General features: G+C 53.7%; 1 protein-coding gene across 2 annotated transcripts in view; it reads right to left on the bottom strand.

Annotated features, from left to right (window-relative positions):
• Positions 1-25,145, bottom strand: part of HERC2 (HECT and RLD domain containing E3 ubiquitin protein ligase 2) — a 129,463-nt gene extending 104,318 nt beyond the window's left edge. For both annotated transcript variants that reach the window (XM_066355690.1, XM_066355689.1), the window contains exons 1-9: positions 24,887-25,145; positions 24,308-24,417; positions 11,069-11,183; positions 5,967-6,104; positions 3,764-3,983; positions 2,726-2,826; positions 1,689-1,845; positions 1,106-1,216; positions 12-183 (exon numbers count right to left, since the gene is read on the bottom strand). In XM_066355690.1, the coding sequence (XP_066211787.1) occupies positions 12-183; positions 1,106-1,216; positions 1,689-1,845; positions 2,726-2,826; positions 3,764-3,983; positions 5,967-6,104; positions 11,069-11,183; positions 24,308-24,379 (1,086 nt within the window). In that variant the 5' untranslated portion in view covers positions 24,380-24,417; positions 24,887-25,145. The remainder of the gene's footprint in view (positions 1-11; positions 184-1,105; positions 1,217-1,688; positions 1,846-2,725; positions 2,827-3,763; positions 3,984-5,966; positions 6,105-11,068; positions 11,184-24,307; positions 24,418-24,886) is intronic.
• Positions 25,146-25,227: the final 82 nt, after the last annotated feature.

The following is a 25,227-nucleotide window of genomic DNA, read 5'->3' as shown; positions in this document are numbered from 1 at the left end:
AGGACACGCACGTGGGTGTCGCTGTCGGCGTGGGTGGCGTCCTTGCCGCAGACCATGCTCTGGAACCGCTGCAGCAGCGGGAGGAGGGGCGCGCTGGTGCCCTGGGCGGACCGCTCGTTGTCTGTCTCCTGCGTCCCACTGTCCCACAGCTGCAGCAGGAGCAGGATGGCCGACAGCATTTGGCTGGAAGAGAAAGCAGCTTTATTCTCTAGAAGAACCAGGTTAACTTTCTCTGGCGTAGTCTGTTAAAAACAAAAGTGGATGGCAAAACAAAACTGAAAAAAGCACTTTAGGTCTGAAAGGAAGCTAAAAAGGTCATGGAAACAATCCTTGGCAGAAAATGGCTATATCTATACACCACGATTTTCACGCAAGACATCCACCTTCTATGTAGAATATATAAGACCAGATCAGGAGCTCAAAGAGCATTTTCCAAAAGACTTTCTAGGATCTTAAATTAACAGCATAAAAGTATTTTAAGAGAATTAAGAATAAAAATAAGGGGCCCTGGCCGGTTGGCTCAGTGGTAGAGCGTCGGCCTGGCGTGCGGGGGACCTGGGTTCGATTCCCGGCCAGGGCACATAGGAGAAGCGCCCATTTGCTTCTCCACCCCCCCCCTCCTTCCTCTCTGTCTCTCTCTTCCCCTCCTGCAGCCAAGGCTCCATTGGAGCAAAGATGGCCCGGGCGCTGGGGATGGCTCCTTGGCCTCTGCCCCAGGCGCTAGAGTGGCTCTGGTCTCGGCAGAGCGACACCCCGGAGGGGGCAGAGCATCGCCCCCTGGTGGGCAGAGCGTCGCCCCTGGTGCTGTGCCGGGTGGATCCCGGTCGGGCACATGCAGGAGTCTGACTGTCTCTCCCCGTTTCCAGCTTCAGAAAAATGCAGGGGGAAAAAAAAAAAGAATAAAAATAAGGAATAATCCCGAGGCTCCTAGACAAGCTGAACACAAAACCAGAAGTAAGGACAAGCTAAGCGCACCGGGTGTGAACAACAGAGCCTCCTGGGAGGCGGGCGTCTGCACACCACCACGCGCTTGCTACAATCCCAGGTTTGGAACGACGCAGGAACCAGGACAGACGTCCCACCGCCGGCGTCCGCGGCCCCTCACCTCAGCGTGCCCCTCTGCACGGCCAGCTCCAGCAGCAGGGCCAGGGCCAGGTGCTGGTCCTGCAGGGGGATGCTGCCCGGCCCCTTGGTGCCCGGAGTCCCGTGAACGTCCCTGAAATGACAGCAGCGGGTCAGAAACAAAGTCAAGTCAGAGCGTAGAGACAACGTGCTAAAAATGACGCAAAGGTGTTTGTTCCGGGCCAAGTCGCCCAGGTGAAAAGAGCTGAGATCCGGAAGCACCAGGATGAGAGGGGGCAGAGGGCACACTGGGAGGCACCACCCAAGTATTTTACTGTAAAGAGGGGTGAACAGGAAGTACAACGGGCAGTCACAGACCAGTCACGGGATGTGATAAAGCACAGTACAGCGTAGGAAATGTAGTTACCAACGTCGTGATAACCATTACAGGCCAGGTGGGCACTGGGAATATGGGGGCACTCTGTAAAGAATGTGACTGTCTGACCACGGTGTTGGACCCTGGTACTGTCAACAGTATTGTCCGCTGCAGCAGGGAAACAGTTACAGGGCGGAGTGAAGCCTGAGGCTCGCGGCAGCGCCCGCACGGGACGGCGCGGAGCACTCACCCGGTCACGACGGACCTGAGGAAGCGGGCCGCGCGCTCCACCACCTCCAGCCACACGGAGGACACGGTGCTCTCGTCAAAGAGCGAGGCCTCCGGCAGGGCTCGCAGGGCCTCCAGGGACTCCTGCAGCAGCTCGCTGCAGAGGTCCGCGTCCTCCCCTGCAGACACACACAGGCATCAGCGGAGGCCACCCACTCCTCGAGCCCCGGGAACAAGCAGAGCTGTCCTCGCCGCCCTGGGCCGGCCCCCTAGGCCTCAGCACAAGAGGACGCGCTGGTCACCTTTGCAGTCCCTCACTTTCCCCTCGGGGAGCCACTGCAAGAACTCATGAGACGGCCATGGCCGGTTGGCTCAGTGGTGGAGCGTCGGCCTGGCGTGCAGGAGTCCCGGGTTCGATTCCCAGCCAGGGCACACAGGAGAGGCGCCCATCTGCTTCTCCACCCCTCCCCCTCCCCTTCCTCTCTGTCTCTCTCTTCCCCTCCCGCAGCCAAGGCTCCATTGGAGCAAAGATGGCCCGGGCGCTGGGGATGGCTCCTTGGCCTCTGCCCCAGGCGCTAGAGTGGCTCTGGTCGCAACAGAGCGACGCCCTGGAGAGGCAGAGCATCGCCCCCTGGTGGGCAGAGCATTGCCCCTGGTGGGCGTGCCGGGTGGATCTCGGTCGGGCGCATGCGGGAGTCTATCTGCCTGCCTTCCAGTTTCCAGCTTCAGAAAAATACAAAAAAAACAAAAAACACCTCATGAGACTGAACTGTAATTCTTTTGTCTCTAGAGTCGATCCTGTGTGCCATACCTCTCGCATGAGCAAGCCTAACTTCCTGTGCTAGGAAATAAGGCCGCACACAGGCCTGCAGTGGTTTTCACACTGTGTTTTCAGAAGCACAGAGCTTTTCGGACAGACTCTGATGCCTCTCTTTTGCGAACAAGGCACAGGCAGCACCAATAGCACCAGAATCGGCCCAAGGGCAGGTGGTGGCAGCAGGGAGGAGAGACGCCAACCCTCCCGGGAGACAGGAAGCAGGATGCCCTGGGCACACACACCTGACCGCCAGGCTCGTCGCAAGAACGCGAAGGCAAAGGACAGGGCTGCTCGGGATCCGACTCGCGCCAGGCCTTCCACGCCTCTGCCCGCAGACCGGGAGCTGGGGACACAGGGCATGGGGCGCTGGTCAGAGAACCCTGCTGCTGTGCACCAGCACAGCACAGACCCCCGCCTGAAAGCACTGCTCATAACAGAGTCCGAGCCACACCGGGATAGACACACGGAGCGTCTCAACGAGTCAGGCACGAGCGCTCTGGTCTGACTGTCCTCAACCCGAGAGCAAGGCACAGCAGACACATGTGCAGGTCCCGCTCCGGTCTGACTGTCCTCAACCCGACAGCAAGGCACAGCAGACACACGTGTAGGTCCCATTTTCAGATCCGCACGTGCCATTGCACAACCATGGTGGCCCAACCTGTCCCCAACAGGAAAGGTCTTTACAGTCATGACACTGATTACACAACGTAGCCCGTTACTACGTGAGCAAATTGGCAAAGCCGTTGTCCAAATGATACCAAACAATTAGGGAAAGCAAGATAAAACTTCATAAAAATGCCCTGGCTGGTTTGCTCAGTGGTAGAGCGTCGGCCTGGCGTGCATAAGTCCCGGGTTCGATTCCCGGCCAGGGCACACAGGAGAAGCACCCATCTGCTTCTCCACCCCTCCCCCTCTCCTTCCTCTCTGTCTCTCTCTTCCCCTCCCGCAGCCAAGGCTCCATTGGAGCAAAGTTGGCCCGGGCACTGAGGATGGCTCTGTGGCCTCTGCCTCAGGCGCTAGAATGGCTCTGGTTACAACAGAGCAACGCCCCGGATGGGCAGAGCATCGCCCCCTGGTGGGCGTGCTGGGTGGATCCCGGTCGGGTGCATGCGGGAGTCTGTCTGACTGCCTCCCTGCTTCTCACTTTGGAAAAAATACAAAAAAAAACTTCATAAAAATGGAAAAGGAACATGACTGAACGCCTCAGTGAGCTCTCCTGGACAGCACAGCTGGGTTTCTATGTGGCTGGTCTTAGGATTTTTCCTTCACTCTGTGGTTACCTTTTTTTGTCCAGAGGACGCAAAGAAATGCCGCTGCTTTTCCACTTGACCTTGACATTCTCCTGGAAGACAGTTCTGTTCAGGGCAATGAAGTACCGCTCCAAGATGACCAGCCTCTGCTTCAGCCTCACGGCAGACAGGGAGCTGGTGGCCGACCGGACAGCCAGAGCCTGCTGCTCTTTCACCAGCACAGAGAGGCACTCCTTCAGCTCACTCACGTCTGTGAAATGAGACCGGAAACCAAGCTCAGTATCTCAGGCAGTGTGTCACCTAGCTGTCAAGTAGGGAACAGCCCAGCCTGGGGTGGCACAGTGGGTGAAGTGTCGACCTGGAACGCTGAGGTCACAAGTTGGAAACGCCGGGCTCACCCGGTCAAGGCACAGATGAGAAGCAACTACTATAAGTTGATGCTTCCCACTCCTCCCCCCTCCCTTTCTCTCTCTCCTCTCTCTAAAATCAATTTAAAAGTCTTTAAATAAAAATACAGCATGGTAAATACATAAGGCAGTAACCTAGTGAATTATTAACTCCTGAGTACACTTGATTGTGTGTGTTGCACTCTCACAGGACTGTCAGAGTAACAGGTGTGCTCACATCAGCATCACAAACACACGAGTTATGGGCTGTGTTACAATGTGACGATGGACAGCCACAACTTCAGAGGCAATGGGAGTTTATCAGCTCCATTATAATCGCATGGGATCACCATCGTATATGCGGTCCACCACTGACCGAATCACGGTCATACAGTGCCTGACTGCGAGGACAAAGGACTAGTTTCCAAAATATGTAAAGAACACGCAAAGATCAAGAATTTTTTTTTTTAATTTATCTGAAAACAATTCGCAGGTGGTAATAAGCAGAAGAAGAGAGGGTCATCATCCTCAGCCATAGGAGCTGCACATCCAAACCACAGTGAGACATCACCGCACACCTATCAGAATAGCTAAAATAAAATACAGTGACAACACTGCATGCCAGGGAGGACGGTGACCCGCTGGGTCGCTCAGAAACGCTGGTGGGGCGGTAACACCCTGCAGCTGCTGGGGACACGTCTGCCAGGTCCCCAGAAAGGGACAGCGTCCCCACACGCTCCAGCAGGTCCGCCCCTTGGGATACACACACAGAAGGCAATGCAGAGACTTGACCGTGGCCTACCCACGCCCACAGCAGCGTGAGTCACAACAGTCAAGAGGTGGCAGCCTCCCAAATGCCCATCCACGGGCGACTGGATAAATGAATGCAGTCCATACATACACGGGAATATTACACTGCCTTAGAAAGTGAGGAAATTCTGCCTGACCAGGCAGTGGCACAGTGGACGGAGCGCTGAGGAAACCCTGCCTGACCAGGGGTGGCACAGTGGACGGAGCGTTGAGGAAATCCCGCCTGACCAGGCAGTGGCGCAGTGGACGGAGCGTTGAACTGGGATGCGGAGGACCCAGGTTTAAAACCCCAAGGTCGCCAGCTTGACTGCAGGCTCATCTGGTTTGAGCAGGGCTCACCAGCTTAAACCTAAGGTCGCTGGCTCAAGCAAGGGGTCACTCTGTCTGCTGAAGGCCCATGGTCAAGGCACATATGAGAAATCAATCAATGAACAACTAAGATGCTGCAATGAAGAATTGATGTTTCTCATCTCTCTCCCTTCCTGTCTGTCCCTATCTGTCCCTGTCTGTCTCTCCCACAAGAAAAGAAAAAAGGAGGAGGAAATTCTAACACATGCTATCACAAGAGTGAACCCTGAAAACATTATGCTAATTAATAAAACAAGCCAGTTGCAAAAGGACTAATATTAAACGATCCCACCACTTACAGGTGAACAGACTGGTCAAATCCTAAAGACAGAGAGGAGACAGAAGTGTGCAGGGGCCGGGGCTAGAGGAGAAAGTGGTTACAACCTAATGAGCAGAGCTGCAGGTTGGGAAGATGGGAAGGTTCCGGAGACGGAAGGTCATGAGGGTCACTCAGCAATGGGAATGCAGTGTGGCCACCAAACCGCACACTTACAGACGACTCAAACTGGAAACTGCACGCTACGTATATTTGACCACAATATAAAAACACAGCAAGTTAAATTTTTTAAAATTCCGTAATAAAAAACAAACAAACAAAAACTTCCGTAACCACCACCAGGTCCACCGGTGGTGTCTGGATCGCGTGCGCGGACCAGCGGCCTGGAGCGCCGAGGCCCCGGTGACAGTACCTGGCTGCCGGCCCCACACCCAGCTCTCCAGGATCGCCTTGGCCCGGCAGGCGGGCGCGGGGGCCTCGTCCTCTTCCTTCCTCTCCTTGTCATTCACATCTCCTTTCTTCGTTACGCTCTGACCATCGACACTATCATCTGAAAAAATATTTTTAATTTTTTAAAATTTATAAATTGCTTTTCAAAATGTAACACCCACTTGTCAGTCTCTTTGCAAATGTCCCTCGCAGAAATGGAAAGGTTAAGTAAGTTATGACCCGAATCATTTGCTGAACGTTTGATCAATTTTTAAAAAGTGACATGAGCCCTGGCCGGTTGGCTCAGCGGTAGAGCGTTGGCCTAGTGTGCGGAGGACCCGGGTTCAATTCCCAGCCAGGGCACACAGGAGAAGCGCCCATTTGCTTCTCCACCCCTCCGCCGCGCCTTCCTCTCTGTCTCTCTCTTCCCCTCCCGCAGCCAAGGCTCCATTGGAGTAAAGATGGCCCGGGCGCTGGGGATGGCTCTGTGGCCTCTGCCTCAGGCGCTAGAGTGGCTCTGGTCGCAACATGGCAACGTCCAGGATGGGCAGAGCATCGCCCCCTGGTGGGCAAAGCGTCGCCCCATGGTGGGCGTCCCGGGTGGATCCCGGTCGGGCGCATGCAGGAGTCTGTCTGACTGTCTCTCCCTGTTTCCAGCTTCAGAAAAATGGGGAAAAAAAAAAAAAAAAAAGTGACATGACATCACCCATAACAACAGGTACAGTGTGATTTATTAAGAAGGGAATTGCCCAGTAACCTTTTTAATAAAGAAACCGATTTGTCCCTCAGATCCTTCTTTGACGCAGGGCTTCAAAACACTGCCTCAACGCCCTGCCCCGTTTCAGAGCTGCGACACTGTCCTCGGTCGCTAGCTGCTCGCCTGAACTCCGCAGGCCCCGCCCACCGCGCCTGCACAGCCCTGTGTCTGCTTGTTCGGGCCGACCCTCTAATAGAGGATTGATGGACGTCATGTTCTCCTGCACTCTGAGTCACACTGGGGAACTACTGAGCCCAAGTGGAGCCCATGGGAACCCCTGGGACCTCTGTGTAGTCAGCACCTGAAGTGGGGGTGGTCTGGTGAGGCTGAGCTCACTCCAGCAAGGGTCAGAACTGGACAGGACTGCCAGACCCCCAGCTGCTGTCAGAACTGCGGAACTGGGGTGGGAAATGACTCGTGCATCGCAGGCAAGAGCAAGTCACAGCTGTGAGTCCACGAAACACTTTCTCCTTGCATCACTGTTTATGAATTTCATCTTTTCTTCCACATGGACAATGTGAACCTCCTTTTGCCCACCCTGCATCTGACGTCAGAAAAACCACACTACCTGAATTTAAAGTAACCTAGCTGGGATTAAAGCTGCAGTGACATCAGAACCGGAGAGAAGATGGTCAGAGGCCGATGACCTGCAGATCAGAGGGAAAGTGGACCTGACCTGCCTTGGTTTACAAAGCTGCCGAGACGTGTCAGGACCAGCCAGGCCAGTCCGCAGCCAGGCGCAAGCCCTTTACCACCAGACAGGCACCCTCCTGGGACAGGCACGCCGGCCTGCACGTGTTCAGCACAGCCCTCTCGGCCCCGGCTGGCCTTTGCACGCTGCCTGGTGGCCCTCCCCAGGACGGGAGTTCTGCACTAGGAAACCGTCCAGGTGTTGTGCACCCCTGTGGTCACTAGGTGGCTCCCCCGTCCTGGGAATCTGGACACAGCGCCCACAGGGAGCGGGAAAGCTGGATGTATAAGGAGGCCGACTTGGGGTGCCCCCACCTCTTCTGAGCTCACCATGGCCGTCAGACACCCAGGACGGGAAGAGCCAGCAGATCTTGAAAGCAAAAGCAATGCTCCCCAGCCTCACTCTGTGGGAGTCAAAGGTTATTTAAACAAACACTGGAGGTCCCAGGACTGTGACGGGCCCAGAGACGCACCCAGGCCTCGCTGCCCGTGCTGTGTTTAAATCCCCAGGTGGACAATGACCACATTCTCAGAGGACAGCCATGACCGCCCCCCCAAGGAGCTGACTCCTTCCCATCCTGACTCTGCGCTAAGTACAACTGCTTGACCAGAGCCTGGAGTCGCACCATCTGCTTCCTTCCAGAGCTACCACCAGACACTGGGGCTTCGGCAAACAAGCACAAGGGCAGGGCCCCCTGGACTTCCGTCCTGCAGGGCAGGGCCTCCAGTGGAAGCTGACATCACCCTCCCAACAGACGGAGGCTGACTCCCATGGGGGTCAGGCTTTCCATAGAGAACAGACTAGTTATGGAGGGCAGAGCAGATCTAAGGTGAGCGGGCTGCCCACCCGGCTCAGGAGCCCACTGGTGCCGTGAGCTCTTATTCATGAGCACAGGAAGCCGTGCCCCTCCCTCTGGGGCTCCAGTCGCTGGACAATCAGACTCACCATGCTCTCTGAGAGGGGAGCGTCAGCAGTGGGACCTGGAGGGTGCTGGAAACGTCCATCCCAGGTCCCCCCCAACTCTCAGGAGTCAGCCTCAGGGTGGGGCCAGCCGTGGCCCCTTCATCGGCACCCTGATCGGGGGAGCACCTGCGTGTGAGCCCTCAGGCGAGGAGTGAGAGCTTCCTTCTCTGAGTTTCCGCTGCTGTGAGGGACGCCTGGCTGCTGTCCTAACATCCATGGCCCTCTGGGCAGTGCTTTTCCACGTCGTGTACACAGGTGTCACCTGGGCAGTGTGACCACTGCACCAGCAGGCACAGCCTCCAGGATGTGGAAGCAGCTGGACACTCAAAGGAGCACTGCCCTCCAGTCCAGCCCACCCCCTCTGCTGCCTGTGCCCTCCACACAACGCTCTTGACCACCCCCACCACCGCTTGTGCCCACCACCACCCACTGCTCCCCGCCCACTGTCCACTGCTCCCCGCCCACTGTCCACTGCTCCCCGCCCACAGTTCACTGCTCCCCGCCCACTGTCCACTGCTCCCTGCCCACTGCCCACTGCTCCCTGCCGCCACCCTGCTCCCCACCCACTGTCCACTGCTCCCCGCCCACTGTCCACTGCTCCCTGCTGCCATCCTGCTCCCCGCCCACTGTCCACTGCTCCCCGCCCACTGTCCACTGCTCCCTGCCCACTGCCCACTGCTCCCTGCCACCACCCTGCTCCCCGCCCACTGTCCACTGCTCCCCGCCCACTGTCCACTGCTCCCTGCCCACTGTCCACTGCTCCTTGCCCACTGCCCACTGCTCCCTGCCGCCACCCTGCTCCCCACCCACTGTCCACTGCTCCCCGCCCACTGTCCACTGCTCCCTGCTGCCACCCTGCTCCCCGCCCACTGTCCACTGCTCCCCGCCCACTGTCCACTGCTCCCTGCCCACTGTCCACTGCTCCCTGCCCACTGCCGCCACCCTGCTCCCCACCCACTGTCCACTGCTCCCCGCCCACTGTCCACTGCTCCCTGCTGCCACCCTGCTCCCGCCCACTGTCCACTGCTCCCCGCCCACTGCCCACTGCTCCCTGCCGCCACCCTGCTCCCCGCCCACTGTCCACTGCTCCCCGCCCACTGTCCACTGCTCCCTGCCGCCACCCTGCTCCCTGCCCACTGTCCACTGCTCCCCGCCCACTGCTCCCTGCCGCCACCCTGCTCCCCGCCCACTGTCCACTGCTCCCTGCCCACTGTCCACTGCTCCCTGCTGCCACCCTGCTCCCCGCCCACTGTCCACTGCTCCCCGCCCACTGTCCACTGCTCCCTGCCCACTGTCCACTGCTCCCTGCCCACTGCCCACTGCTCCCTGCCGCCACCCTGCTCCCCACCCACTGTCCACTGCTCCCCGCCCACTGTCCACTGCTCCCTGCTGCCACCCTGCTCCCGCCCACTGCCCACTGCTCCCCGCCCACTGTCCACTGCTCCCCGCCCACTGTCCACTGCTCCCTGCCGCCACCCTGCTCCCTGCCCACTGTCCACTGCTCCCCGCCCACTGCCCACTGCTCCCTGCCGCCACCCTGCTCCCCGCCCACTGTCCACTGCTCCCCGCCCACTGTCCACTGCTCCCTGCCGCCACCCTGCTCCCTGCCCACTGCTCCCCGCCCACTGCCCACTGCTCCCTGCCACCACCCTGCTCCCCGCCCACTGTCCACTGCTCCCTGCCGCCACCCTGCTCCCTGCCCACTGTCCACTGCTCCCCGCCCACTGTCCACTGCTCCCCGCCCACTGTCCACTGCTCCCTGCCCACTGCTCCCCGCCCACTGTTCACTGCTCCCCGCCCACTGTTCACTGCTCCCTGCCCACTGCCCACTGCTCCCTGCCCACTGCCGCCACCCTGCTCCCCGCCCACTGTTCACTGCTCCCCGCTCACTGTCCACTACTCCCTGCCCGCCCCCGCCACCACCCTGCTCCCTGCCCACCACCCTGCTCCCTGCCCACTGTCCACTGCTCCCTGCCCGCCACCCTGCTCCCTGCCCACTATCCACTGCTCCCTGCCCGCCACCCTGCTCCCTGCCCACCACCCTGCTCCCTGCCACACTGCACACCCCGACCAGCTCTTCTCCCCTCGGGCATCTCCCTGAGGACCCCACACTACCGTCCCAGAGGCCAGACCAGGACTCCCTGACTCCAGGGCAGACCACAGGGAACACTCTGCCCCTGCCCCCTCCAGCCCTGGGTGGGAGTGACATCTGGAGTCTCTATCATCCTGTCCGCTACCTTGGTGTGGGGATGCCTTTCATGCCCAAATAACCATGAGTTATTCTGGGAGACTGGCCACATTTACATGCTTCTTTTACACTCTCCAAAAAAAACCCTATTAAAACCAGCAGGAAACTTATCAATAGCACAGGATACAACAGGAACATCAATCGTCCAAAGAGAAATGTGAACGGACGTGCCTATAAGCTGCCGCGGGGGGAGCAGGGGGGGGACAGCACAGTGATGGGCGGTGAGAGGACTTGTGGTAAGAAAGCCTCGTACACCCGGAACAATAGAACCCAGGCAGCCTACAGTATTAACTGTGTGTCATCTAGACGGCCATCGCCAAAGATGTGCTCAGACGCACCTGCTTCTACAGCGCACTCCAAAGTTTCTATCAAGTGTAATTTATAAAGGTCTTTACAAAATGAAAAACACGAGTGAAAGGCCCTTACCTTTTCTAGGAGGAAGCTCTCCGCTCTGGGCTGGCTCTGTCCCGGTGTATACGATTTCCCCATCTTTCACCATGTCATTCCACAGGCCACAGAGCCCGTCCCTGGTGAACGCGAGCTGCCGAGGACAAAGGAGACTCACTGAGGCCCACGCTCACCACACGGCTCTTCAACATGACAGGTAAATGAAATCACACCTCCTCTTCTTTACTCGATCATTCAACATTTCATAAAAATCATCCCAAGAGCAGCAGTCACGTGGAAAAGGCAAGCCCTGGCCAGGCAGCTCAGCTGGTGAGAGCATCATCCCAGTACACCTAAGGTCACAGGTTCGATCCCCAGTCAGGGCACACACAAGAACCAACCAATGAATGCATAAACAAGTGGGACTTCAAACCGCTTTCTTTTTCTCTCTCTCACAAAAATCAATAGATGAATTTTTAAAATTAAAAAAAGGCACAGTACAGCCTGACCAGGCGGTGACGCAGTGGACAGAGTGTCGGACTGGGATGCGGAGGACCCAGGTTCGAGACCCCGAGCTCGCCAGCCTGAGCGTGGGCTCATCTGGTTTGAGCAAAGCTCACCAGCTTGGACCCAAGGTCGCTGGCTCGAGCAAGGGGTCACTCACTCTGCTGTAGCCCCTCCCCCCACTGTCAAGGCACATATGAGAAATCAATCAATAAACAACTAAGGAACCGCAACGAAGAATTGATGTTTCTCATCTCTCTCCCTTCCTGTGTGTCTGTCCCTATCTGGCCCTCTCTCTGACTCTATTTTTCCCACAAGGAAAAAAAAAAGGCACAGTACATAATCGTGTATGTACTATGCTAATTTTTATGTAAGGTACAACAAAAAAAGACACTCAAAGCCTGAGCTGTGGAAAGATAAATCGAAACAAGTAACAGTGATGACCTCCAGGGACACAGGCAGGGGACCATGAGAGGAAGGCAGCGGAGAAGAAGAAAAGTAAGACTCTGAGCTCACCTTGTGTCTTTACTTCTAAAACATAAATGATTTGCATCTTCAAAAGCTAAAATTAGGCCCTGGCCAGTTAGCTCAGCAGTAGCATGTTGGCCCAGCATGTGGAAGTCCCGGGTTCGATTCCCGGCCAGGGCACACAGGAGAAGTGCCCATCTGCTTCTCCACCCTTCCCCCTCTCCTTCCTCTCTGTCTCTCTCTTCCCCTCCCGCAGCCAAGGCTCCATTGGAGCAAAGTTAGCCCAGGCGCTGAGGATGGCTCTGTGGCCTCTGCCTCAGGCGCTAGGATGGCTCTGGATGCAACAGAGCGACGCCCCAGATGGGCAGAGCATCGCCCCCTGGTGGGCATGCCGGGTGGATCTTGGTCGGGTACATGCAGGAGTCTGTCTCTGCCTCCCCATACTCTCACTAAAAAACCCCTAAACTTAAATTGTAAAAAAAGCAAAACCTATGACTGGTAACAAACAAATTACCCATCTATTTAAAGAAAAGTGTTCCAATGGCCTCTTAAACTGTACATCTTTAGTCAGATATACTCCAAGGGGAAAATAAAGATCTTAAACTTTACACATTGGACTTATTGATAATCACAATATTGACACTAAAAATATTTAACTATTTCCTGTCTACTGTAAGATGAAACAATGCTAATATAATAAAACCTACATTTATGATAAAATATGTTCATGTTACTAGAAACTAAGGTTTTAAGAGTAAAAAGGGAAAAAAATCAAGGATATTTTTAAGGACAATTTGTTTTATTGTTGTTGTTGTTTTTGGGTTTTTTTGTATTTTTTCTGAAGCTGGAAACGGGGAGAGACAGTCAGACAGACTCCTGCATGCACCCGACCGGGATCCACCTGGCACGCCCACCAGGGGCGATGCTCTGCCCACCAGGGGGCGTCGCTCTGCCGCGACCAGAGCCACTCCAGCGCCTGGGGCCGAGGCCAAGGAGCCATCCCCAGCGCCCGGGACATCTTTGCTCCAATGGAGCCTTGGCTGCGGGAGGGGAAGAGAGAGACAGAGAGGAAGGAGGAGGGGGGGTGGAGAAGCAAATGGGCGCTTCTCCTGTGTGCCCTGGCCGGGAATTGAACCCGGGTCCCCCACACGCCAGGCCGACGCTCTACCGCTGAGCCAACCGGCCAGGGCCATTTAAAGACAATTTGAACTGACAATCTCAGTATGGACTTCTATGTAGATGTATCTGCCCGCTGTCTGTGAAGGAACTAGAATCAATGGCACTCTAGCAGCAGTGAGCTCCCCAGCGCCCAGATACTGGATTCTAAGTACCACTTCCCTCTAAGCAAGACCACGGCTCTTGGAAAACAGGCTGATCCAAGGGCCCAGGCTGATAAAGGAAACTGGAAACATCTTATATTTGCACCAGAAAAGTAGCTCAAAGCCTGATGAGGACTCTACTGGCCAAACTGAGAACAATTTTAAGAATCAAAATACAGGCCCTGGCCGGTTGGCTCAGCGGTGGAGCGTCGGCCTGGCGTGCGGGGGACCCGGGTTCGATTTCCGGCCAGGGCACATAGGAGGAGCGCTCATCTGCTTCTCCACCCATCCCCCTCTCCTTCCTCTCTGTCTCTCTCTTCCCCTCCCGCAACCAAGGCTCCATTGGAGCAAAGATGGCCCCGGCACTGGGGATGGCTCCTTGGCCTCTGCCCCAGGCGCTAGAGTGGCTCTGGTTGCAACAGAGCAACGCCCCGGAGGGGCAGAGCGTCGCCCCTGGTGGGCATGCCGGGTGGATCTCGGTCGGGCGCATGCGGGAGTCTGTCTGACTGTCTCTCCCCGTTTCCAGCTTCAGAAAAATACAAAAAAAAAAAAAAAAGAATCAAAATACATAACAGTATAGTGTACTGCAAATGTAAATAAAAACACCTAAGTCCATAGTGACATTAAACACACACACACAAACAAAAACGCTCTCTCACCTGTCAGTATTTGAGTCAGAAGAGATTTCCAAGAGCAAGTCGCCAGCGAGGGCGAGGGCGAGGGCGAGGGCGAGGGCGAGGGCGAGGGCGAGGGCGAGGGAAAGGCGCCGGCCCGCAGAGCAGCATCTGGGCCAAAGAGGGCAGGTGCGACCAAAGCCTCTGCTCAGACACACAAGATGCTTCACATTGAGAGACACGGCTGCCCATCTTTTATTTATTTTCTTTATTTTTATTGATTGATTTTAGAGACAGGAAGGGAGAGAGAGAAACGATTTGTTGTTCCACTTATTTATGCATTCACGAATTGAGTCCTGTATGTGCCCTGACTGGGGATCAAACCTGCAGCCCTGGCGTATCGGGATGAGGCTCCAACCAGGGCTCGGGTGCCCATCTTGTAGTGAAGGGCCAGGGCCTCGTCTGTGTTTAGTCCTGTCCCCGTGCCAGCACGCAGAGCCCTCATGAAGCACTAGCTGTTTCCAGCCTCAGTGTCTGTAAACAGAGCGAGGACTGGGGGGCGCTCTGTGTGCTGAGGGCGCACACAACACCTCTGGACTTGGAGACACGTCCCCCCACCCTGTACAGCTCCCGCTCACCTACCTGGACAAGTCATTTTTTTTAACATCTCACTTTCACCCAGAGAACTTGCGGTAGGCAACAAAGTCTAAGTAGGCCCTGAAGATGCTCACGTCCTAGTGCACATGTGCCCTGTGTCATCCCCCGAGTGCGGGTGGGAAGTGTGGACACAATGAGACATCCCCTTGTGACCTTGATGGCTACAGTCAAGGAACTTGCATAGTCACGTAAGGTCCCACATAAACTGGTGTCAAGTTACTGCAAAGGAAGGTTGTCCTGGGGACCATGCCTACTCAGGAAAAGCCCTTAGGGCAAGGCCATCTGGGAGACACTCTCTGCAGCCATGGATGGCCCCCGGCTCCAGCAGAGAGGGGCGGTCTCTAGAAGCCCACGACTCAGTCCCACAGCCACCACAAACTGAATTCTGCCAACGTGGACCCCAGGGGACCGGGTGAGGGCATGGCCCGGCCACACCGGGGGACAGCAGCAGCAGACCCCCGACCCACACGCATGGCCCGGCCACACCGGGGGACAGCAGCAGCAGAGGCCCAGCTAAGCTAGGCCAGACCCCCGACCCACACGCATGGCCCGGCCACACCGGGGGACAGCAGCAGCAGAGGCCCAGCTAAGCTAGGCCAGACCCCCGACCCACACGCATGGCCCGGCCACACCGGGGGACAGCAGCAGCAGACTCCCGACCCACACGCATGGCCCGGCCACACCGGGGGACAGCAGCAGCAGACCCCCGACCCACACGCACTGGGAGAGAGGACACAGGCGGGGTTCCAAGCTGCTACATATGTGCTCAGCCATTTGTCATACAGCAAGATGACACCAACCCGGCACCCAACTCAGTTTTCACAGAAGCCCCAGCTCCGCTCACACCTCTGACCAGGTAGCTGCCGTGAACATACTCTGACCAAACACGTGACTCCTGGCAAACACCTGCAGGTGACTAAAATAAAAGGTATGTGGCTTTTTCTCTATCCTTGCAGAAAAATTCTACTAGGCACCTACTGAACACAGAGTAACACAGCAACTCTGAAACATTTTCCGAACAAAGCGAGGAGGAGACGGGGAGGCGGGCAGAGGCACACGGTACAGCTGTCTGCAGACACAGGCACCGCAGGAGAGCAGGTCTGGGCCCGAGACAGGGGGGCAGCCCAGGGAGGCTGGGGCTGCTGCCCGGCAGGCAGGTGGACCCTGCGCTCCTGTGAGTACTAGCTCATTGGGACCAAGAGCCCATCATCTCAGAGCTCTGAGACAGGGTGGAGCCAGCGTCCCCACAGGGAGGGGCAGTGTGTAAACACGCCACCGTGCTGTGACTGTGAGTGGCACCTTAAAGGGCCACACACAGCAGAAAGAAGGGGAAGCGCCCACCGCCCAGGGAAGGAGCCCAGTGTGGGACAGGTCAGCCCCTGACAGCCCACAAGGAGCTGGCATGGCCAGTGCTAAGTTGGTAATCCTCTCCGGAAGAGCGTGCCTGTTACCCAGAGCCTCACACAATCACAGCAAGTTTTCATATACATCTGGAATTCAAATCTAATAATGGATAAGACAAGGCCATACAACTGAAAAAATGAAATCAATAGAAAACAACAGAAACAGATCACGAGTGAACACAGAAAAGAAAAATGCAGACAAATTTTGTCCTAAACAGGAGAGCCCCAGCCATGGACTACAGCGCTGACACTCCCTAGCAGACGGCAGCCCCGGCACAGGGCGGGCAGAGAGCAGGACAGCCAGCACGGGAAGCCCACGGCACAGAGAGCAGGACAGCCAGCACGGGAAGCCCACGGCACAGAGAGCAGGACAGCCAGCACGGGAAGCCCACGGCACAGAGAGCAGGACAGCCAGCACGGGAAGCCCACGGCACAGAGAGCAGGACAGCCAGCACGGGAAGCCCACGGCACAGAGAGCAGGACAGCCAGTACGGAAGCCCACGGCACAGAGAACAGGACAGCCAGCACGGGAAGCCACGGCACAGAGAGCAGGACAGCCAGCACGGGAAGCCCACGGCACAGAGAACAGGACAGCCAGTACGAAAGCCCACGGCACAGAGAACAGGACAGCCAGCACGGGAAGCCCACGGCACAGAGAGCAGGACAGCCAGTACGGAAGCCCACGGCACAGAGAACAGGACAGCCAGCACGGGAAGCCCACGACACAGAGAACAGGACAGCCAGTACGGAAGCCCACGGCACAGAGAACAGGACAGCCAGCACGGGAAGCCCACGGCACAGAGAGCAGGACAGCCAGCACGGGAAGCCCACGGCACAGAGAGCAGGACAGCCAGTACGGAAGCCCACGGCACAGAGAACAGGACAGCCAGCACGGGAAGCCCACGGCACAGAGAGCAGGACAGCCAGCACGGGAAGCCCATGGCACAGAGAGCAGGACAGCCAGCACGGGAAGCCCACGGCACAGAGAACAGGACAGCCAGCACAGGAAGCCACGGCACAGCTTGTTACTATGGGGTCAGCAAACTGTGGCCTGGCCATGGGCCAAATCTGACCCACCACCTGGTTTTATATGACCCACACACAAGCTAAGAATGCTTTTTACACTTTCCAATGGTTTAAAAGTAATCGAGATGGAAAATGTGGTGTGGCACCTGAAAATTATGATAAGCAGACTTCAGCACCCATCAAGTCTTACTGGATCCCAGCCACATTCGCTTGTTGACATATCATCTGTAGCTGTTCTCGCAGGCCACCAGCAAGGGCGAGTGCTGTCACAGAGAGCACGTGGCCCGCAGGAGTATTTACTACCTGGCCCTTTGCAGAAGCGGCCTGCTGAGTCTGTGTCATGGCACTGGCCCCCTCCACCGCGTGGCAGACAGCCACCGTGCAGCAGGCACAGTCACTGGGCCCGGGAGGCTCCGCACAAGGTTGCAAGGAGAAGCCACAAAACCGTCCAAGGAAAAAAGCAAAAAGGCAAGAATTAAAATACCCAGCTCCCTTATCTCTCCTGGCCAACTGGTGACTGCTCACCCCACAGAGCCAGCTGCTGCTGTGCCCCCACCTCCCCGGCTCTGCATCAGCTCTATGGCAGGCGACCGGAAAGCCATCACCTGTGCCCCGTTGTGTGACATGACACGAAGACTGAAAATGGAGGGCGGCCCACAGGCACGCTGGGGCCCATCCTGGGGGAGGGGCGATGCTGGCCAGGACCCTGGAGGCTGCGCAGCTTTGACACATTCAAGCCACTGAAAGATGAGACTGGAAAGTCCAAGAGAAAAGTGGAGACTATAAAACAGTACCCAACGTGGCAGTTTATCAAACTGCTGAAACACTGTAGATGACACAGTTAAAACAGATGCATCCTACTAAATATAACTGTACCTCAATAAAATTCATTTAACCACCACCAAGGAATTCTAGACCAGAACAATCTCTAAAACTTAGAAACATCAGAAATGAGATTAAAGCAGATTAGTAAAGCCTCTGCCTCCACCTATGAGGGATTAACTTCTTTAGGAATCACCTCTGCTAATCACCTAGAAAACCAGACAGCTCTTCTCGAGCACGGGACAACAGAGCCCAGACCCGAGCTCCCGGAGGAGGGCAACCCGGGAGGAAGGCCCATGGCCGCCTGAGCTCACGGCTGGAAGCAGCCGCCAGGCTGCAGCCCAGGGACAGGGACCAAAGAGAGCCCGGAGGTCATGCTGAGTGAGGAGACAGATCAGCTATAAGTAGGCCAAAATAACAAGAGTACAGGAGAGCAGAGAGCTGAGAGGTGATCTCTGGACACAGGCAGAGGGGACCCCGAGTTTCTGGCTGATGTGGGTGCGGGATGAGAAACTGTCCAGGCAGGGACCAGACCAGAAGCACTGGACAGGAGTGGGCAGACTCTCCGTGATTCACATTCCACCCCCCAGAACAGAAAGGCTTCCCAACATGACACCCCAGGAGGACATGGCCTTCCTGGGCAAGTGAATTAGCCCAGGACTAAGGGCTGTGCTAGATCGGCCCCAACAAACCTAAAAGGTCAGACTGATCCCAAGTAATGGCCAGGCCTGCTAGACAAATGAGGCTCTTCAAAGAAATAAAACAAAACCCACCACAGAAGACTGTGATAGATATAATGTCCACCCAGCATTCAGGAAAAAGTGACCAGGCATGCAAACATGCCCCAGACCACAGCAATCAATCAGCAGAAATGATAGCATCCATCAATAGAACCAACCCCCACAGTGACCAAGGTGACGGGACTGGCAGGCTCTGTCGCAGACACGCTCTGTGTGCTCACAGCCGTAAGAGAACATGAAAAGAGTGACAAGTGAACGAAAGATATAAACGGGGCCCGAATGGCCTCTTTAGAGATGAAAAACACATCTCAAGTGACAGCTTCCATGCAGAGGATTAACATTACATGCTGCAGCACAATCATATTATAATCTACCCTATCTGAGCATGCAGTTACTATGTGCTTAAAACTCACTTACTCTAGATTTTACCCACAACTATGGGTCTAATGCCCACCATCAGACTTCACATCAATCTACAGTCAGTCCGTCATCTAAAGAGCTTTATCTGCTCAATTTCTCAGCACAGGCTCGTGGACCAGCACCTCCCCAGTCTGCACTCGTTAGTAAACTGATAAAATCAGGGGCTCCCATTTTCTTGTCTTGGGTACCTGAAATATGTTAACTCAATTTCTTCCACATAAAGCCTTGTTGTCAAACTCTGATAGGAAACTCACTTTCTTTCCCTTAAAACTATCAACTATCAGTCTTTTCCAAGAATCAAAGCTAAAAGTCAGCTCTTCAAAACGAAAGCTGACAAAATGTATAAACTGCTGAGAGTTGATCCAAAAATATAAGGCTATAAGCAAAACATGAATACGAATCATTATGAATTTAAGTGGCCTGCAATTACAAAATCCTTTTATTTCTCCATTGTACCTATCAACTATAAAACCTAGGACCAGATTTTACCAATATGTTCATGTTGACTTTTTTTTTATGGTAACTGTATATACACTTAACAACTTAACAAACTTAAGGTTAATTTTAAAAGCTAATGTTTACGCTTAAGCATTTTAAACTGATGAGTAGAAGAGACAAATAAACGGCCTGAGTTTAATTATGGGTATACTTAACAACTGTGAGGGGGCCACAAGGGTATTATTCTGCCGAGTAAGCAAAGCCAGCCTCAAAAGGTCATGTACGGCCTGACCAGGCGGTGGCGCAGTGGGTAAAGCGTCAGACTGGGATGCGGAAGACCCAGGTTCGAGACCCCGAGGTCGCCAGCTTGAGCTCGGGCTCATCTGGTTTGAGCAAAAAGCTCGCCAGCTTGGACCCAAGGTTGCTGGCTCCAGCAAGGGGTTACTCGGTCTGCTGAAGGTCCACGGTCAAGGCACATATGAGAAAGCAATCAATGAACAACTAAGGTGTCGCAATGCGCAACGAAAAACTAATGATTGATGCTTCTCATCTCTCCATTCCTGTCTGTCTGTCCCTGTCTATCTCTCTCCTTGTCTCTGTAAAAGAGAAAAAAAAAATTTTTTTTTAAAAAAAAGGTCACGTATGTATATGATATTCTCCAAATGACAAAATGTGAGATGGAGAACAGATGAGGGACGACTGGGGTGAGAGATGGTGGGGGAAGGGGGGTGTAACAGGAGGGAGGCCTCTGTGTGAAGACCCGGCACTGGAACTTCCCTGTGGTGGTGGCCACACTGATGAGACCGCACAGAACCACGTCCACAACGGACACTGTCCATTGGCAAATGAGACGTAGGCACTGGGGGAGTCTGGCAGACCAGCATGCAGTGACCTCTCTACTTTCTATGCAACTTCCTGTGAGTCTATTATTATTATTACTTCAAAATAAAGTTTTTAAAAATTGCTTCATACATATCTAATTTCATGCTCCACTTCAAAGAACCCAAAAATAGAAACTGTAGGAAATTCATCTGAGTACAGCTTATGCAAGAAAGAACAGGAGAAGACCATCCTTGTGTCCGTAGCCTTACTTCAAGACAAGTAAATAGATATTCATGTAAGTTTTAAGAATAAAAAGCTTTTAAGGCATCGTGTATTATTTTTTGTAGATCCTTTGCTTAACTGACTTTTGAGTTCACTGAAAAGCCTGCTAACTGGATCAGACAGGGCTCTTGCTACAAACATAAAGAGTAATGGTGGCGCCTGACCTGTGGTGGCGCAGTAGATAAAGCGTCAACCTGGAAATGCTGAGGTTGCCGGTTCAAAACCCTGGGCTTGCCGGGTCAAGGCACATATGGGAGTTGATGCTTCCTGCTCCTCCCCCTTCTCTCTCTCTCTTTCTCTCTCTCTCTCTCTCTCTCTCTCTCTCCCCTCTCTATAATGAATAAATAAAATCTTTTAAAAAAAAAAAAAAAGAGTAATGGTGGCCCTGAGGGATAGAGCATCAACCTGCCATATGGACGTCCTGGGTTTGATTTCTAGTCAGGGCACACAGGAGAAGAGACCATCTGCTTCTCTCCTCTCCCCCTTCTCTCTCTGTTCCCCTCCCAAAGCCAGTGGCTCTATTGGTTCGAGCATGGCCCTGGGCACTGAGGAAAGTTCCTTTGGAGTGCAACAGCCTCAGGTGCTAATAATGGCTTGGTACTCCAAGCATCAGCCCCAGACGGGGTTGCCAGGTGGATCCTAGTCAGGTCACATGTAAGAGTCTGCCTCACTATCTCCCCTCCAGTCACCTAAAAGACAAGGAGTAACGGCAATAAATGTAGCTGACTCCTATCAGCTGTTTTATTGCCTCTTCAGGAGTTGTAAAGTAAAATGTGACTCAAGGGACCCCACACAACAATCAGAAAACAGTGTTGAGAGAATTAAAGGTGTATATGTAAAAACTAGATATATGCCTGCTGTAGAACGGGCGCCCCCTTAGAGGCCAATGCTGGCAAGGTCCAAGGCCTGACATGTCTAAACAGCCACGATTAAGAAAGTCTACAGTCAATATCTTGTTAATAATACACACATGTTAAAAGCTTTCACGGTCTCCATAAACTTTTCCTTTCCAAAGTCACTAAAACCTTCAAAGCGGAAATAGCTGTAGAAAATTGATTTGCTAAATCCTGTGTCTAAGAAACCTGTTTCTACCCCACACATTGGTCATTCACTAACCAGGTGTGAATCCTGCTCCCAGTTCAAAGCTTTAGCAATGGGACACTTCCCACTGCAGGTGAGAGAGACATCCCAACAAGACAGGTAGGGTAAAACCTGTCCTATAATACACTGTTCCTCGGGGCCACTATCCAAAACCTAGGCTTCTTCCCTGACCCGAGAAGGAGTGTGGCTACACTTCCAAATAATATTCAAAACACGCCTGACCTGTGGTGGCGCAGTGGATAAAGAGCTGACCTGGAATGCTGAGGTCGCCGGTTCAAAACCCTGGGCTTGCCTGGTCAAGGCACATATGGGAGTTGATGCTTCCTGCTCCTCCCCCTGTTCTCTCTCTCTCTCTAGTAAAAATAAATAAAATCTAAAAAAAAAAAAAAAAAAAATCAGCTGAGGAGGGCCACGCACTGTGTATTACAGTGAATAAATCAAAAGTAAAATGGTCAGCATTCTGAAGGTCTTAGTGATATTTGTTTTTTATGTATATCTGCCTGACTCATTGTAGGCACTCAACTCAGCATGAAACTGGTTTTGACGCTAGAACCCCTACTTAGCAGGTGTTCCGTTATGATTTCTAAGAAGAAACACTTTATTAGTTTTCATTAGTTCATTCGAGTTTTTTACTTCAAAAGAGGTTCCCCAAAATACATAAACACTAACATAAAAGCAATTCTTAATATCAGTTTGCCTGAATCTCAAGATTTCACAATAAGAAATTATTTCTCTCACTTCCCCCACCCTGCTTAAAAAGAAACAAGACAAAGGAAAACAGACAGGAACTGCTAATTAAAAGACAATATCCAAAAGAGGCTCTACTACGCCCATTCTTGACCCAATTTGTTGTGCTTTTTGGATCTAACATCACACCGCTAACAGCAATGGCATCAGTCACAGCACAGCACTAAACACTAGGTTCTCTGCTCTATCAAGGACTCAACACTTGAATAAAATAAAGCCCCCAGCCCAACAGCCCAGTTGGTTCGAGTGTCGTCCCGATACGCCAAGATCGCAGGTTCGATCCCCCGTCCGCACATGTACTGAGTCAAGCAACGAATGCATAGATAAATGGAACAAATCGATATCTCTCTCAAATCAATAAATAAAAATTTAAAAAGAAAGATGAGCAGAAATCCTTTCTATGAGTTATCTGTGACACTTGATAAACTATCATGAGCATACATAAGATTATATGTAAAAAGGTAGATTCCTTTAGAAATACTTAAAATGTTTAACTTCAGGGAAGAGAAAAAAAAAAACACTTAGACCACAAAATACTTCAGATATTTCTTTTTGCTGGTAATGTGGAGTTACCAAAGTAGTTTTTCCCAACTACTGGCAAACAAAAATAACTTGGGGTAAAGATCGGTCTGTAAATATTACTGCTATTTTTTATTTAAGAATTACTGGACAAGCGAGCAATTACCTTATTAAGTCAAAACCTTAGCGAGTAGAAGGCCAACATCAGTCTCCACATGTTCTTTTTTTGTTAAATTTTAGGGTGACATAGTTTAATAACATTATATGGGTTTCGCCCGACTAGGCGGTGGCACAGTGGATAGAGCGTCGGACTGGGATGCAGAGGACCCAGGTTCGAGACCCCGAGGTCACTAGCTTGAGTGCAGGCTCATCTGGTTTGAGCGAAAGCTCACCAGCTTGACCCAAGGTCGCTGGCTCGAGCAAGGGGTTACTCCGTCTGCTGAAGGCCCGCGGTCAAGGCACATATGAGAAAGCAATCAATGAACAACTAAGGTGTTGCAATGAAAAACTAATGATTGATGCTTCTCTCTCCGATCCTATCCGTCTGTCCCTATCTGACTCTCTCTCTGTCTCTGTTAAAAGAAAAACAAAAAACAAAAAAACAAAAAACATTATATGGGTTTCAAGTGCACAATTCCACAACACATTATTTGCATATTTTTCACTGTGTGCTGTCTCCACATGTTTTTCGTAAAAAAATCTGAGCACTCCTCTAAATAAGACCAGTCACAGACACAAAACAAACAACTCCAACTAAACTCTCCTCTCTCCAGAAACACAAGCACAGGATCCCACCAAATGAGTTCTCTTTAGAACTTATGCCACTTTTTTTCCCATGTCATTAACTAAACGTCTTCGAAACTGTCACTGTACAGTTACCAGATATAGTTGAAAACGACACCGACCTTTTACACATCAGAAGAAATTCTGCATAACAAGATCGCAAGTGTTTTGCACTTACAAATAACTGTAATTAAAGTGTAACCACACATCTATATTTAAAAAAAACACAAAAACCCACAGCAATAAAAGGCCCTGCCTGGCAGGGTAGCTCAGTGGATTAAGAACTTCCCAAGGGATATGCAAAGGTTGCAGGTTCAATTTCCAGTCAGGGCACATACAAGAATCAACCAATGAATGCACAGATAAAAGGAAGAACAAATCGATGTTTCTCTCCTTCCCTTCCTCCCCCCCTCCCAAATCATTCAATCACCAAGTAAAATTTTAAGAGCAGCAATATAAACTAACACTATAAACGTTACCCTTTAAGCCGTGGGTGGTAAACCTAACACGATCCGATTCGCGTCCTACCCTCAAGAGACCCTTCACCAGAAATCTAAACATGGAGGCAGAAACACAGCAAGAACGGGGCATGCTCCAAGCAACACAGACCCACCTGGATGTCCGTTTTCAACCATTTGGAGTCCAGTCGGGCCTGGGCCACCAAACAGAAAGAATCGGAGGGCATCTTCCCCTCCTCCAGCGAGCTGCGCCCAGGTGGCAGACCTGCAATGCAAACCAGAGGGGTTGTCAGACGCCAGCTTTGGAGAATCCTGACAAAGACCCTCCCGCAGGGTTTAATGCGGCAAAAAGAAAAAAAAAAAAAGAGAGAGAGAGAGAGACTGAGAACAGACAAGCCGGAGAAGAGTTGCGGGAGGGAAGAGGAAGATGAGAGAGGAGGCGAGAGATGCTTCCTTGCAGCCCAGGTGAGAGCCCCAGGCGGGACCCGCCTGGCTCCCGGCTGACGCCGGCGAGACCTTCAGGGTAATGGGAGGGTCACCGGGGGACCGAACCACCATGTCACCCCGTCCCCTTCCCTCCATCCATCCCGAGAGGCAAACACACCAGCAGACGACGAGAGGCCCGCACTCTCCAAACCAGGGACAGCGGCCCCCGCGCGCAACGAGGGGTGCGCGAACCCTCCGCCCAAATTCAACACATCTGCAGGAAAACCCGAAACAATAATCGCAGAGACCTGGAAAGACAGCCCGGGACACGCGCCGAGGACGGTCACCGCGTAGGCCCAGGTCCGACGCCGCGCCCACGCCCGCCGCGCCCCGGCCCGGCCCAGCCCCGGGCGGGCCCCAGCCAGCGCTGCCTCCGCCGCCGAACGCCCTCGCCGCTCCCGGGAGACCAACTCAAAACGAAGAGGCCCGGCCGCTCGACTCCTGCGGCGTGCGGACAGAGCCTCCGAGCCGCCGAAGGCTCCGCCCGCGGCCGCGTTCCCGGACCCTCTCGCGGACGGTAGGGCGGGCCCACGCGGGAACTACCGTCCCCCTCCGCTTCCTAGCCAATCGCAGTGAGACTCCTCTAGGA

The sequence above is a fragment of the Saccopteryx leptura genome, chromosome 13 (genome assembly GCF_036850995.1).
Source record: "Saccopteryx leptura isolate mSacLep1 chromosome 13, mSacLep1_pri_phased_curated, whole genome shotgun sequence".
NCBI classification, from domain to species: domain Eukaryota; kingdom Metazoa; phylum Chordata; class Mammalia; order Chiroptera; family Emballonuridae; genus Saccopteryx; species Saccopteryx leptura.
This window is presented reverse-complemented; position numbering and strand designations above follow the sequence as displayed.